The following is a 15,076-nucleotide window of genomic DNA, read 5'->3' on the forward strand; positions in this document are numbered from 1 at the left end:
GCCAAGGCTACGGAACTTAGGAATTTGCCCAAGTAGATTTTAACTTACAACGACCCGATAATATTTCACCGCGTATCATAACTTCTTAGGAAAAGTCACAAAAGAATCCTAATATATGCTTATCGTAACGCAATTATTCTGAACTTTTTTTGTGACATCAAAAACCCCAAATTATGCATGCCGTGACACATTTACCCTAAACTAAACCCCAAACTTGTATCTATATGACACATTTACTCTCCCTCGTCAGCTGATTTTTCAGTCAAAATAACGTTTTTAATTCACTTAAGCAAAGTGGGCGTCATGTCAACACTAGATTTTTAACAGTACTTACTGACGGGACCTTGACGAAGGGTAAATGTGTCATACAGGTACAACTTTAGGATTTTTGGTGTTACAGAAAAAAGTTTAAGGTAAATGTATTTCAGTGGGTATAGGTTAGGATTTTTGGTGGATTTTGCTTTTAACTTTTATGGACTTTAAATGGTCAAATCTACTTGTGAAGCGTTTGAATGCACCTGATGAGTATAACATAACGCGAAATTAAAAAGATTAAAAATCCAAAAAGTTACTTTCCGTCCTTGATATGTGCAACAAAAAACATGCACTTGGGTAAAACTTCTGATATATCTACGACACTAAACCCTAGTGAAAAGCTAAATTAGACTAACAAGAAATCAAAAAGAGATAATATAGTCTTCAACAACATCATATATACAAAGAGTATATCAAAATGGTGCATGCATTTAGTATGTCATTTCTGTGCACCTCCTAGTATAATCAACATCACTCCATAACAAAATTGGACACAAACAACGAAACGCATCTTTATCTCGGCAAATCATATAAGAGGGATTGATCCTCCTCCCACCAAGTCAGCTCTACATCTCCTTTCGATAGCATCAATGTGGAGACCGCACCCGAAGCACGGATAGATCCATTTCTAATGCGATCGATCTCTTTGTCTTTCTGCTGAACGACCACGGGATTCTGTAGTGATCGCACTCGCTCCAATTCCATCGCCACTTCCTTCATCGTAGGCCGGTACCTTCCGTGAAGGTTTAAACATCTTTTCGCCAAGTTGGACACTGCAATGATTTCTCCTTTCTCGCTGTGGTCTAATACTTCTTTATCAAGAACATCGAATAAGCGGTTCTCCTCCATCGAAATGACGAAGTACATGGCTAGATTTCTACCCTCTTCCGCCCTCCCTTGAGAAATTGGCTTTTCTCCGGTTAGTAACTCAACAAGGACAACCCCAAAGCTATAGACATCACTCTTGTCTGAAAATTGACTTGTTTGGTAGTACTCCGGGTCCAAGTATCCAAAGGTTCCTCTCACCATTGTGGTCAAGTGAGTTTGGTTGATGGTAATTGATCTGGAAGCTCCAAAATCTGCGACTTTGGCTCCATATTTTTCGTCCAAAAGTATATTCGATGACTTGATATCACGATGATAAACCGGTATGGCAGCAGCAAAGTGCAAATATGAAAGAGCCCCGGCAACTTCATTGGCAATTCGTAACCGCATCTCCCACGAGATGGGAAATTCTTGGTTTGGATCATGAAGACATTGGTAGAGAGTTCCATTAGGGACAAATTCATATACCAGTAGAGGGGCTTCGTTTTCTAGACAAAATCCTAATAACTTAACAACATTTCTGTGATTGATTTCAGAGAGAATTACGACCTCATTGACAAACTGTTGGACTTGTCTTGCATCGACAACTCTGGATTTCTTGACCGCAATGATCGTTCCGTCTATCAACATTCCCTTGTAAACAGTTCCTTGACCACCCTTACCCAGTATTCGGTTCTCGTTAAAATGGTCTGTGGCTGCGTCTAACTCCGTTGAGGTGAATAGCTTGCCTTTCTCCGTGTGATTGTCTTCGATAGAAGAGAGGCGTTGTTGCAACACAAGTCCTCCATTACGTTTGAAGAATTTTTGCCTGAGCTTTGCCTCGCGCCTTCTTTTGATGAATTTGTACAACCACAAAAAAAGAAAAAATAATAGTATGTCTCCAACACCCGTGCCCATACCTGTGTGAGAAAAAGTCGACAGAGATTGCTTTAGAAACCAACTCCTAGACTTAAGTACTCTGCAAAATAGTTCGTGTGAGATTTTGTGAGACCACTGCCAACTATTCTAAAAATTTAAACTGTTAGATGAAGACGTGATTTATTATTTAAACAGTCTAATACTTCCTCTCATGCTTAGTCTGGTCTTTATACCTAGTACTAAGCGTGGACATATTTAATTGGGGAGACAAATTGGCCTGAAAAATTCAAACTCAAAATCTCCAACTTTGATATCATGTGAGATTTTGTGGAACCACTGCCAGTTGTTCTAAAAACTTAAGCTGTTAAATGAAGGCGTAGTTTGTTATTTAAAAATTCTAATATTTCGAAAGATCCTCGAAAAATATGCATAAGTTATAGATGAGAAATGAAAATACAAGCAAATTGTTACATGCATAGACTAGGAACACACAATTAAGTTAAAAGCATTGTTGAATCCACGGATTATGAGAGCACAAGCAAATTTAGCAGATGTGGCAATATTTTTCGCCCTCCTGCAAATGAAATTGGGTGTATATAGAAACAATCACATTCCGCGACCAGGAAAAAAAGGGAGCAAGGAGTGACGTACCTATCATGGCCATGATCTTGTTGTCGACGCAGTTGTATGACCCTGGTCGATTCACACACCTCCCTCGGCAGTTGAGGTCAGGTTTTTCTTTGCACTCATCGATGTCTGATGGACGGGACCAAAGAAAGAAGCAAAAAGATACAATATGTTAGGTTAGCATAACGTCCTACATGACTTTGGATATAGATAAAGGCTACGATACAAAATATAAGTGAACCATCCAATCTCACCTTGGCATCCCTGGGGAAGAAAATAATTCCCTCTGTAGCCTTGGTTGCATGAACAATATGTTAGGCTAGGAACCCCGGGCGTCGAGTACGTACGGCAGGAGGCGGAGTTGTCATTGCCGTGCTTATTTTCTTGGTTGCTCAGCAGCTCATCCTCATAGTTAGTGATTGCCCATTCGAGGACCACTGGAACGTCTAGCGGTAAATTGTTCAAATTGGCTTTATACCACCAAGTTCTCTCTACCAAAAAGGCATACCTGCATTCTGCATCCCCTGGCCCTATGGCTTGGCCATCAAGAGTTTTGAATTCCATGCTGTATTCGCTGATTTCATCGGGGATCGAAGTCATACAGCAACCGATACCACTAGAGCACTGGTCAAATCCGAGAGTCTCATTTCTGCCGCATGATGACTTGCATCCTACAACTGCCCATGGGGTATTGGCGCCAGCCATCAAGGCCAAGCTGTCACAACCTCCGGCAACAAGATAGTTTTGACTCTGGGAGTACTTGAAAACGCTATTACTGGCCCTTAAGTCCACCGGGGCGTCGTTTTGTAGTTTGGTCGTGCAATTGAGATGCGAGTACGATATTGGCTGGCTGACCTTAATGAGGCCTGGGGATTCTGAACTACTCGGTAACGAAATATCTAACACCGCCACGCTCAAATTCTTAAGTACCGGACTACGGGTTTGCTGGCAATCGATCTCGTACCTGGGATCCAAGAAGCAGCCGGGTCCAATTCCAAAAGGATACGGAATGTTTGTCAGATTGCCACATGTGTCCGAACAGCCAGGCCAAGCCAGACTTTGAAGAGGTGATTCTTCTGCACTGGCTAACCAATTCGCTGTGAAGAGAAGCACAAGAATAACGAAGGCCATCTCAAATGTCAATTTCAGTATCGCCGGGATCATCTTCTCCCGATTCATCCTCCGCAGCCTGTTGCTAGAAAAGAAGTAGATGAATCAGATTTGATGCACACCACTGCTATTGAATTGTCAAGCACCTCTTCATGAAACCAATAAACTAATGCAAAGTGTCACACCCCGAAACCTACCAGGACGAGGGATGACACGGCCGTCCTTCCACCTGAAGGACGCAATCTGAAACCACAATCAAAGAACAAACTCCAAAAGATCCCCGTTGATAATGCTCTCGCTCTAATGGCTACTAACCAAAAAACCTGAAAAGATTGGAGAAAGAGAGGGGTGAGCAACCACAGCTCAGTAAGTAGTGCGTATCTCTTCTAAGGAGATCGAGCAACCATTATGCATATAGTTGTAAGACCAAACCAAAGCTTATTAACCCAACTCCAGCATATAATAAACGTAAAGTCAAAATACATTATATACTACTTTAACATAACATTTTCACAATAGAAATGCTCATTTTAAATCAATAATATCAAAGCAGACACCAATGGTCCATTTCGTTGGCCAATCTCGTCAAAAACACACGTCAATGGTCCATTCTATTGACCAATCTCATCGAAAAACACATGCCAATAGTCCATTCCATTGGCCAATCTCATGCTCAGAAATCTAACTATGATCACGGATAACGCCCCGTAAAAGGGCGACCAAGATTTCCTCCTTGACAAGGTCTCCAACTAGTATAAGCCAATGGTTCGCTCGGCCCACAAGGACATCCTAGACTAGTATGTGCATACCCATAACCCATCATTGGGTTTACAAAGATATTGAGCATCAAATACTTATCCACGACAATATCATCCACAACCCACAAAGCCAAATCTAGAAATCATTTCATAAACCATTTCATAAATCACAATATGGTTTTAAAACCATTTCATAATCAATTTCATAAATCACAATACGTTTCCCAAACTAATCACGTGATCTTTCGTAACTCAGTTCATCCAATAGAAATACTTTTTCTTAAAGAGTTTCTTATATCATTTCATAAACATAATTCACAAATCGATATGTATAATCTTTAATAACATCTTCCATAAAACGTTTCTCAAATATTTTTTTTTGGTAAGGATTGTTTCTAAAATATTAAAATGTAGTAATTGCCTGATTCAGGATTTTATGCAACAAGCATGCTTTAGTAACTCGTACGATACTCAAATCCTTATTACTTTCAAAACATGAGTTTATAAATTCAAAAAAAAGATTAACTTGAAAATGCCTACGATCAAACTGTCACGCCCCGAACCCGGCGACCACGTGAACATCCCACGACGGTCGTTAAGAGTGCGATGTCCCAGGACGCATCGCCGACCCGATCGATTGTCTAGCGATCATACGCATGCGGAAGCGAACTATAACACCCTATCAACATCACATATAACTTGAGGCAGCCAAGGAGACAGCAGGAATACACATCAACAAAACAACTTTCATAAACACACTGTTAACCCAAGTTCGGTACAATTTATAAGGCCAACCTGAGGGCGACTTGCCACCAACCGCACATACAGACGTCTATTTGTCACCCCAAACCTGAAAATGTTTAACCACGGGGGGTGAGATAACTCAGCAAGTAAGCTCCCTAAACCTCGTTTAGGAGAATACGTTGCCTCCAGATCGTCCTAAACATACAAGTCTACTGAAATAAACGTGCCATAATACAATCACAGGCATTCTTACCTGGCTTAGACACACATATATGCCACAATGATGCATTAACCATATCACATAACCAAAGCATGTAATAAGAATTCACATGCATCAATGCATCACAGTCGCGCATGCATGTAATAAGAATTCACATGCATCAATGCATCACAGTCGCTCGTGCCTCGATTATAAGGCAAAACCTACTTGGGCACATTCCATACCATGCCTAGCAGTTTTTACCCCATAATCAAGCACTATGCATCACACGTACCCAGATTATTCATGACTCGCGTAAACACGCCTCAGGTCCAACAACACTTCTTCAGCCCGCGTCAAAACGCCTCAGGCTCAATGTCTCTAGCTTGAGTAAACGAATACGCCTCAGGCGCAACACCATCTCCCTTTTTACAACACAATTCGCGTAACACGCATCAGGTTGAACAACACTTCTATAGCCCACGTCAAAACAACTCAGGCTCAGTGTCTCTAGCCCGCGTAAACGAACACGCCTCAGGCGCAACACCATCTCCTTTTTACGGCACAACCCGCGTAAAACGCATCGGGTTGGCGGTCTTCCGGTAAAACCGAGCATCGTCTCGCGTAACACGCCTCAGGACGGGTTCAATTCCCCGCGTAAAACGCATTAGGGATTAGGTGATCACACGAGCACACCATCACACCACTTTTTATCTTTACCCCTCAGGGCTTTTAGTGATCACTCATGTCATGCAATGCATTCACTTCGCGTGTTAGTCACATCACATGCTCACATAATGCATGTCAACTCAATCACAACACATAATCACCACCAAATCATCCTCGATCTCAACAACATCAATCAACATGGACACCGAGTATTCAATATCAAGTCACACGTGCATAAGCACCATTTAAGTCGTCAATCAAGCACCATCCAGCCACGAAACTGATCAATCCACACGCACATGCCGAATAAGCCACTTCCTCTCAATTAAATCCACAAGCCCTTCCACGCACACGGTCACAATTAGGTAATCACCAACCACCCTCAAATCAACGCATACAACACACGTTAAGCATCAATTCCAGTCACGAGGGCAGCAACTATTCAACCTCGACACCCCCACCATTCCGCTCATAAAAATAAATATCCATAGAATCGGGGTAAATCTAGGCAGTTTACACAGTGACCGAAATCCCATCAAAATAAATAGTAAATGAACTCCAAAAATTCTAAATTTTGGATATATCATAAAAAAAACATCTTGATAAACATTTCTTATGAAGAACACGAAATCCGGTTCAATCTGCAACCATGCCTTTTCGTCCCTCGAAACCAGACCAGAATCAGTTCGCTCTAACAGACTGTTTTGTCCTCAAAATACATTTCTTTCAACACCCAAATCACCTTGAAAAGATTTGAAATTTTTATATGTCATAGAAAGGAAAGTCGCCAACAACTTTTGCGAGGAAGTTTATTGAAAATAGATCTGGAAAATATTATAAAAATTCGGAAAGACAAGAAGGTCAGGATGAACAGTGTTCCGGGCAATTTTAAGACGGTCTGAAAATGGGTTTTCGTGCAACTCAAATGGCCTCCAAAAATTTCAAATTTAAAATATGTTATACCTCAGGATGTGAGGAAAAACTTTCGTGGAGGACACCACCCCTGATTCGGCCTCCAAAAATCTCCACAAAAATAGTAAACTGGGAGGGTACAGAAAACACAATTTCGAGATTCAACCCAAACTTCAAGGATCCGAGTCCTAGTTGATAACCACCGAACTTCAACCCTCAAAATTCATTCCACAAGGTTCAAACTACCATGCCACAGCCATTTGAACATCCAAGAACACAATGAAAGATCAAGCTCTCCTCTAATCTACCTATAATCACCTCAATCAACCCCTAAACCAATCCATCGACAACCCATCACCCTAATCAAAGTTTAGAGAGAAACTTGCCTTAAACCTAAGCAAAAAAAGCCCAACAAGCAGCAGCAAAGGCTTCGGCAAGGCAACAACTCCGGTGAGCGGCGGCGGCGGCAACGCACGACGGCTGAACGGCGGCAATGGCGGGCTTGGCCGGATGGCCACGGTCATGAGAGGAGGGGGAGGGGGAATCAGCCGAGAGAGGTAGAGAGGAAGAGAGGTGAGGCGTGAGAATGGAGGGGAGAGAGAAAGAAAGAGAGAGAAAAGAAAGACTAAATCAAGTCAATAATTGGTGTCTACCCCCAAGCAAAATTACCATTCTACCCTCCTCTCAACTTTCCATCCGACGGCCACGATTCAACCTTATCTTAAAATCGACGGCCAAGATCAACTCTCACAAAAAATATCCAAGGGTAAAACGAGAATTAAACAAAAAGGGTAGGGGCAAAATTGTCCAAAAATTGTGGCTTCTAAAGTGAGGGTGAAATGTCCAATATGCCCTTCCACTTTTATACTTAGCCTTCACAAAGTCCCAGGGGCAAAATGGTAATTTTCCACTCCCAGTCCAATTTCAATCTTTCCCGACAAATCCAACAAATTCTAAGATTAACTACGCTAATGACGACGTCGTCCAATTAATTGTCATGACATTCGAGGAATCTGAAACCCAAACTTGGATTCTAATTATGGCTAAATCCAAACAAACGCGACTTGAGCGTATCTCAAACTAACGGGCGGCTTTCGGGAAAAATTCGTATATTCGACCCGTGGTCGATACTCAATCGAGTCACGTTTAAGTTGACTTGAACCAGGGCGACCTCGATTGTCATGTAATTGCGAGGATCAATCACTAGTTCCTAAGAACGCGATCGTTCGGAATAAGTTTAGGATCGTTCACTAATATCATATTATGGCGAGACGGAATCACCCGCGTTCCAATTATATGATATTAGTAAATCGATCCGTGACCATCCTTGGATCGATCTATACTGGTCCAAAATATCACCTCGACAATCCTTATGGTCGAAAGTCAGTCCATGATCAAGTACTTTGGTCGCGCGAATCTAATTCCCTAATTAGCCTTTCCCTAATGATTAGTATCCCAAGAATGATCAGTTCTGGGCGAGATTTACTACAAGTGCATTAATGAAATCATGCATTTCACAGATCCCAAGTGGGTCGAAATTCGGAATGTCACACAAACGACAAAGATTACTCGATCTGTCGAACTCGCAATCCTAACAAATAAGAGAGAAATAACGTTAAAATCGAGTAAAACAATACCTCAACTACGACTCAGCTAAACTAGGCTTAGACGCTAACATAACGACTAAAAGGTGCCCACAAATCGCTCACCCAAAGCGATTACTCAAATCCGTCCGCAACGAGGAACTTGAACGCGAAACTTGGTTGTGCCATAACTTTCTCCACCAAACTCCGTTTCAAGCGAGCTTATAGTCAAAAGAAAGCTCATTCGGAGTAATAGAAGAACCCCAGCTTGGCTGACCCAAAAGCGGGCCAAAGGCGACAAAAATAGGCATGGAAAGATGCTGTCGCGCACTGTTCACCCCTCACGGCCAACTTAGAAAATTCATATCGAGCAAACCGGAAGTTCAAATCTAATTCCGTAAAATCCCACGGCCCCACAATACCCTAAGCTACCAATTTTATATATATACGCCACTCAATAACTAAAAAATCAGACTACATGACTTGAATTTCACCAAACTTCGAAATTTGAGCCCTAACCCAAAAAATACTCCAATTGGATGAACGAGAGGCACGACTACTTACCAAGCATTGTGATACGAAGTCGAATCGGCTTAGTGAGGCGTCCATGGCATCATCGCGCAAGGCCCTCTCTCTCTTCCTTCTTCTTCTTTTTTCCCTTTTTTCCTTTTCTTCTATCCTCTCTTTTCTTTTCTTCCTATGCGTGCTCTCGGCTTTTTATAACAGAAGGCGTCCACTTTTTGCTCGTTATTCTCCTTTTCCTTTTTTTTGTTGTGGGTCCCACCATTTATATTTTGACTTGGTCAAAAATCTCAGAGGGCAGAAAAAACCCATTAGACTGTGACTATGTTGGACTTATCAGAAGCCAAACTTTCCTTTTTCAACATTGGCAACGCGAAGATTGAGTTCAAGATTGGCGGCTCTGCAGATGTTGCCGAATCTGGAGATGTCTATTGTCTAGGTACTTAAAATTATAAAATTTTTGCCTCATGCATTTTAAGTCTTTAATCGACTTAATATATAAATTTCATGAGCCAACATCATGAACTATTAATTATGTGAACTTTGTTTTAAGATACAAATAATAAATGATCCGACTACACTTGCTTTACTTGATCTATAAACCATATGATAATCCTTGATATTCGCCTACCCAGCTCTACGTGGTACTTCCATGTCACCCATTAAAGATTGCGCCGCTTAATTTTACCATAGTCCTTACCACACCCAACCAAATAAGAATATGCAGAAGAGGATTTAATTTTTTTTTTTTTGTATTACAAGATGGCTATCTAAGGTAACAAGATATTAGAATATGAATTACAATCAATTACGATGAGTCGAAAATTATGCACAGTCAGTAGAGATATGTGCACAATCATGAAAGACAAGAAGAATCAAAAGAAAAATGAAAGAATTCCTATTTATAAATACGTCAGGCATGATCATAGCCTATTTTACAAGTAATTCGAGATGGGTTTACGCCAACACTCGGATTTAGAGATTATAATGTGGATGAAGTCATGGAAATTTCCCAATAACTTCATGGACCCCCACAATAATTGTGCCAAGATGTTCCTAGAAAGTCATCCTCCCGCAGAATGCCAAAGCTCTTGTATTATTGTATTTGTACAAGTGATTTGACATATGGTTGAATCGCTACATATATAGTTCCCTGATTATTACTTGTTCTTCACGAATTCACTAAATGTCATTTTGCCCCGACTCAACTTTTATTACTCCTCTAAAGAATTGCCTCTAATTGCTGATTTTAAAATATTTCATGGATGTGACAAAATCACCCCACTACCTCTAGCATTAATGTACAAAAAAATTCAAAAAAAAGAGGGAAAAAATTACCCCTCAGCTCTTGCTATAGCGTATTTAACATATGGTTTTCCAACATTAATATCCAATTTTATTATCATTTTTTAGGTGAAAAATCTCTCTCTCTCTCTCTCTCTCTCTCTCTCTCTCTCTCTCTCTCTCTCTCTCTCTCTCTCTAAAAGGTCAAAACATTCCTCGTTTCGTGGAAATGTTTGGTCTGGCCAAACCAATCAAGAAGAGGCAAGGCCCCCAGTGAGAAATCTCAGTCTATTGAGAGGTCCACCAACATATTTGATTTGGACCCACTAATGGGAAACATAGACAAACCTAGAGAGGGACAACGGAGAGTGATTTATGACGTCATCCATGAGTCAGCTCTTGATGTTCACATGAATAATTACGCGGAAATTTCTCTGCCTTTCTTCACCTGCGGCGCTTTGCTCTTTCTCCACATTAGAAAAGCATGTTGCATAGATGCATCCTATCCGGAGCATGGAGTTCAGACTTTACATGCTTTTCAAAAGGAGGTTTATTTAGGGCCAAAGTCCCCTTTTTTTGGCCCGCGCTTTTTATCCGGTTGTTTAAAAAGACTCGATGGTGAACGGTAAAGAAAAGTCGATTCTTACTTTTGAATTCTAAAGTATTTCCACTCTAATCGACTTAAAAGAGTTTGAGAGAGTCTCAAAATTCTTGAGACATTAGGTGGCCATGATTGGTTTTAGAAAGAAAATTATGAATATAACGATTGATTTGTGAAATCAATTTATAAAGGCGCCTAAATATAGCAAATTCTTATGTATATGATCCATTTATATAAATACTTGTTGGGAAAAATGTTCACGTGAAACGGAACGGGAAGAAAATGGAATCAGACTTTGAGGCGTGATAACACTCTCTTTAAGGAATTATTTACCTCACAACGTTGCTAATGGTTACTAGGAAAAATCCTCCAGGATACAACAAAGTCTCGAATGAAAATACCATACAGCAATTATGGTATTTCTCAAGGGTTTCTCAAGGGAAACAATTGGAACAGATAGCTGTATTGTTTTGAGAAAGTAGTATCAAAAGTAAGTAAAAATAGACTGAAAAATATGAATATAGATTGCAGTCTTTTTGAACTGAATGCGATCTTTGAACAAATACAACCTTTCAAAGATGAAGGAGTTATATCCGAAAAGATAAAATCTTCCAAAGGTGAAGTAGTTATGTCCGAAGGAACACAATTCTTCCAAATGTTGTTAGAATGCCTAATTCGCGCACCCGCACGTGGGTATTATGTGATCTAGCCGCAGCCCATCGTCTTCAATTGAACAAGTTAGAAGACATCCACACTAATATAGTGGCCCACACGGTCAAAACTTTCCTATATTGGACAAGGAAAAGCACTATTTTGTTTGTTTTACAAACAAACAACCAAGAATACTCGCTTATAATATGACACATTAGTTTATATACGAATTCTTAAGTCGATATTATCTCCCTAATCTTATGCTTTATTTGAATAGAGACAGGCACCTCACAATCGCGTCGTACGAATGACATAAGTTAAGTAAAATTATGGGAAACTTTACTGAACAAAATGGTGAACTTTTGCTACGCTATGTACATATGAAAGTTTGATTTTTAAGAGAGCAATTTTGCTGGAAAGGATATTCAGCCAGCAGAAGTCAAAAGAGTGTGCACTCTCGCTCAAGTCATAACTTAGATACTGTTGATTTAGTATGATCCATTGCTGATTTGAAGGAAAGCAATGTAGAAGGGTGAGATGGTGCATTTTACATATGTCCAACACTTAGGATTTTGTCTCTGATGTGACAATAACTGTAAATTCTTCGTATATATGCCTGAAAAATATGACTCTCATAGTTCATATCCATGTAAATAAAGATCATATTTTCATGATTTTTCATATGAATCGATAAACAAACTTCGATAATAAGATACGATCTTTCTATAAAACCTCGTAATTCAAATAGCCCTTTTCACAATTTATAAATTTTTCTTATCTATAATGTGGTCGATAATCAATATGAAGTTGTGGTCACATCATTTTAGTCCTTCTATGATATGGTAACGCCGAACTTCTTCCACGTGCATTACTCATCCGTATCTCATCCGTATATTACTCGTATGTATCTCAAACCGTATAATTTCCGTCCCGGACATTACTCGCAAAGGTCCAAACCTTTTCAAGCCCTTTGACTTCTCTCTCCATAAAAAGGTTCCACAGAAATTTTACAAATGAGTATTGGTTTAACTTTCTCTTACGCGGACTTTGTTGTCTTCATTCAAAAAATTACTTAGTCGACATCATACCCGTCATCACGAGTCTTCATCAGCGAAGTCAACTAATCAACAAACAGGTTTCTCACTTGAGAACAAAAGCACGAATCTTTCTGGGTACATTAAGCCCGCGGGTCGTGAAGAGTCGGTCCCAGCTACAGAGAAACTAAGGAAAAGATCAGGAGACTATTAGCTGTAGATTCCGCAAGTCGGGCTTTCACCTTGTATTGCTCCGACCCATAACGATGTATATATATGTGCAATACTCATGGAGATCAAATCCTGGACCCGGTACTCTTCGACCCTAACCCCAATCCCTTTATCAGCAAAGCGGCATGCCTGTTAGCTGCGGACTCTTTGTCGACGACCACTTGTCCCTTTCCTCTCGGTTTTAATGCTTAATGGACTTTCTTAATTTCAACAGAGATGGGCACCTCGCAACGATGTCGAATGAATTGCATGAGTTCAATTAAATTACAGGAAACTCGTTGGAGTGTACGGGAAGCACTTAAAAGATAATGGTGTTTGTAACAAAATTTAACTTTTTGCTACGTTATATATATATATATATATATATATATATATATATATATATATATATATATATATATAAATATATATATACACATCTACATTTACATATATATATAGACAAATACATATGTATGCATGTAAATTTGAATTTTAAGAGTGCACTTTTCATGGTAAGAATATTCAGCTAGCAGGATTCAATCTAATCTGCACTCCGCAGGAGTCAATAATTCAGATAATGTTGACTTAGTGTGATCCATTCCTGATTTCAAGGAACGCAAAAAAAAGAATATGTCCAACAATAGGATGTTGTCTCCGACGTGACAAATACAAATAATTTCTTGTTTTGAGCCACTTCCCTGTGTTATGACCTGCTTTTCACCTAATCTATGAAGGTTAAAAGAGTATTTGTTGAGTGTTGAACCATCTAAATTGCAAACCACGTCTTCGTGTACCAACTTAAACTTTTATAACAGTTAGCAGTGACTGCATAAATTTTTCACATGGTATCAATTATCATAATAGGGGTTCTTGAGTTCAATTCTCCGTTAGTAGACTATTTCACAAACGTCAATGATTTAAATAAAAAAACTTCCGTCTCCCACACGTTTTCTGAATATACGGAAAAAATTCACGTACTTTTGGAGCGAGGTAAATACACACTTTTTTTCATATCTTTTCTTTAATCAATTAACGATGTAAGATGTGAAGAATCGTATGCATGCCTAAAAACATCACCGTTGTGTTTCATATACTCATAAATGTAGTTAATACCGTTATGATTTTTCATTGAATAGTAGGAATTAGGAATTAGCGTCGAAATTCGTTTTACAATAGGTAAGCTTTTCTTGTTTATTTTACAATCGATATAAAGATCAGAACCACATCATTTCCCGATTCTATTATACCAAAGCCGCACTTTTAAGGAAAACGACGGTATGTACCGATCCATATTCCGGACCCTATAATTTCCTTCTCGTATATTATTAACAGAAATTGAAAATTTTCCAAGTCCCTTAATTTGTCTCTTAATAAGAATGGTCCCACAAATTTACTTTCGTTTATGCGGCCTTTGTCGTCACGCAAAAAGTACATACATCAAGAGGGCTTGATCGTGCTTCCAGCTTCCAGCCACAGTCGTCATCATGACCGTCATCACGGGCCTTTTATTAATTAAGAGTGTATTTAGTAACTTGTCAAATAATCACTGATTTTATTATTTTGTTCTCGAAAATAAAATAAAAAATAGAAATTCGTTTGATAAATTTTTTGTTCCCGGGCACAAATATGTTCCTAGAATCAATTTTGGCATAAAATCAAGAATCGATGGAACAAGAATCAGAAATAGAAGAGATTTTCTTTTTCTTTTTCTTCTTTCATGTTCTTCTTCTTTCCTAGCCGGTGGCCAGCGACCGACGACCTCGTTGGCCACAGGCGAGGGTCCCCGACGACCAGGCCATTAGCGACGAGTGCGGCCCTCGCCCAGGCTACCAGCGGCTAGGATCCAGCCCTCGCCCGATCCCGCGAGGGTCACATGCCTCGACGACGGCCCTCGTCGGCTTGGGCGAGGGCTGGAAAAGGCCGGCGAGGACCACCGTCGTCAGCATGGCCAAGAAGGAGAAGAAGAAGAAGAAAAATAGAAAAATAGAAAAAAAGAAATATTAAAATATTTAAAAATATTAATAAAAAGAAATTTTATACTGTTATCAAATTTATTTCTATTTTTTTTCTATTTTAAGAATGAAAATTTTGGATCATTATTAAATACTTTAAAATATTTATAAATTATTTTCGAAAACAGAACGATTACAAAAGGCATCCCAAGTCTACTG

At 39.6% G+C, this 15,076-nt stretch overlaps 2 protein-coding genes across 2 annotated transcripts in view; one reads left to right on the forward strand and one right to left on the reverse strand.

Annotated features, from left to right (window-relative positions):
- Positions 1-15,076, forward strand: part of LOC115670507 (60S ribosomal protein L23a) — a 76,914-nt gene that overhangs the window by 13,153 nt on the left and 48,685 nt on the right. The gene's annotated exons all lie outside the window — the stretch shown is intronic.
- LOC115670219 (wall-associated receptor kinase-like 1) lies at positions 668-9,298 on the reverse strand. Its single transcript, XM_030591434.2, has 4 exons — positions 9,165-9,298; positions 2,880-4,058; positions 2,650-2,754; positions 668-2,039 (listed from the first exon to the last, which is right to left on the reverse strand). Exons 2-4 carry the CDS (start codon positions 3,802-3,804, stop codon positions 829-831), a joined length of 2,241 nt encoding a protein of 746 aa, XP_030447294.1. The 5' UTR covers positions 3,805-4,058; positions 9,165-9,298; the 3' UTR covers positions 668-828.

The sequence above is a fragment of the Syzygium oleosum genome, unplaced genomic scaffold (genome assembly GCF_021117445.2).
Source record: "Syzygium oleosum isolate NSW1041296 unplaced genomic scaffold, Sole_v2.1 Sole_v2.19, whole genome shotgun sequence".
NCBI lineage: Eukaryota > Viridiplantae > Streptophyta > Magnoliopsida > Myrtales > Myrtaceae > Syzygium > Syzygium oleosum.

Coding starts and splice junctions, on each gene's coding strand:
- LOC115670219 (XM_030591434.2), bottom strand. CDS start 3,804: ATGAATCGGGAGAAGATGATCCCGGCGATACTGAAATTGACATTTGAG. Junction 2,755..2,879: donor TCTTCCCCAGGGATGCCAAG/GTGAGATTGGAT, acceptor CCCGTCCATCAG/ACATCGATGAGTGCAAAGAA. Junction 2,040..2,649: donor CAAGATCATGGCCATGATAG/GTACGTCACTCC, acceptor TTTCTCACACAG/GTATGGGCACGGGTGTTGGA.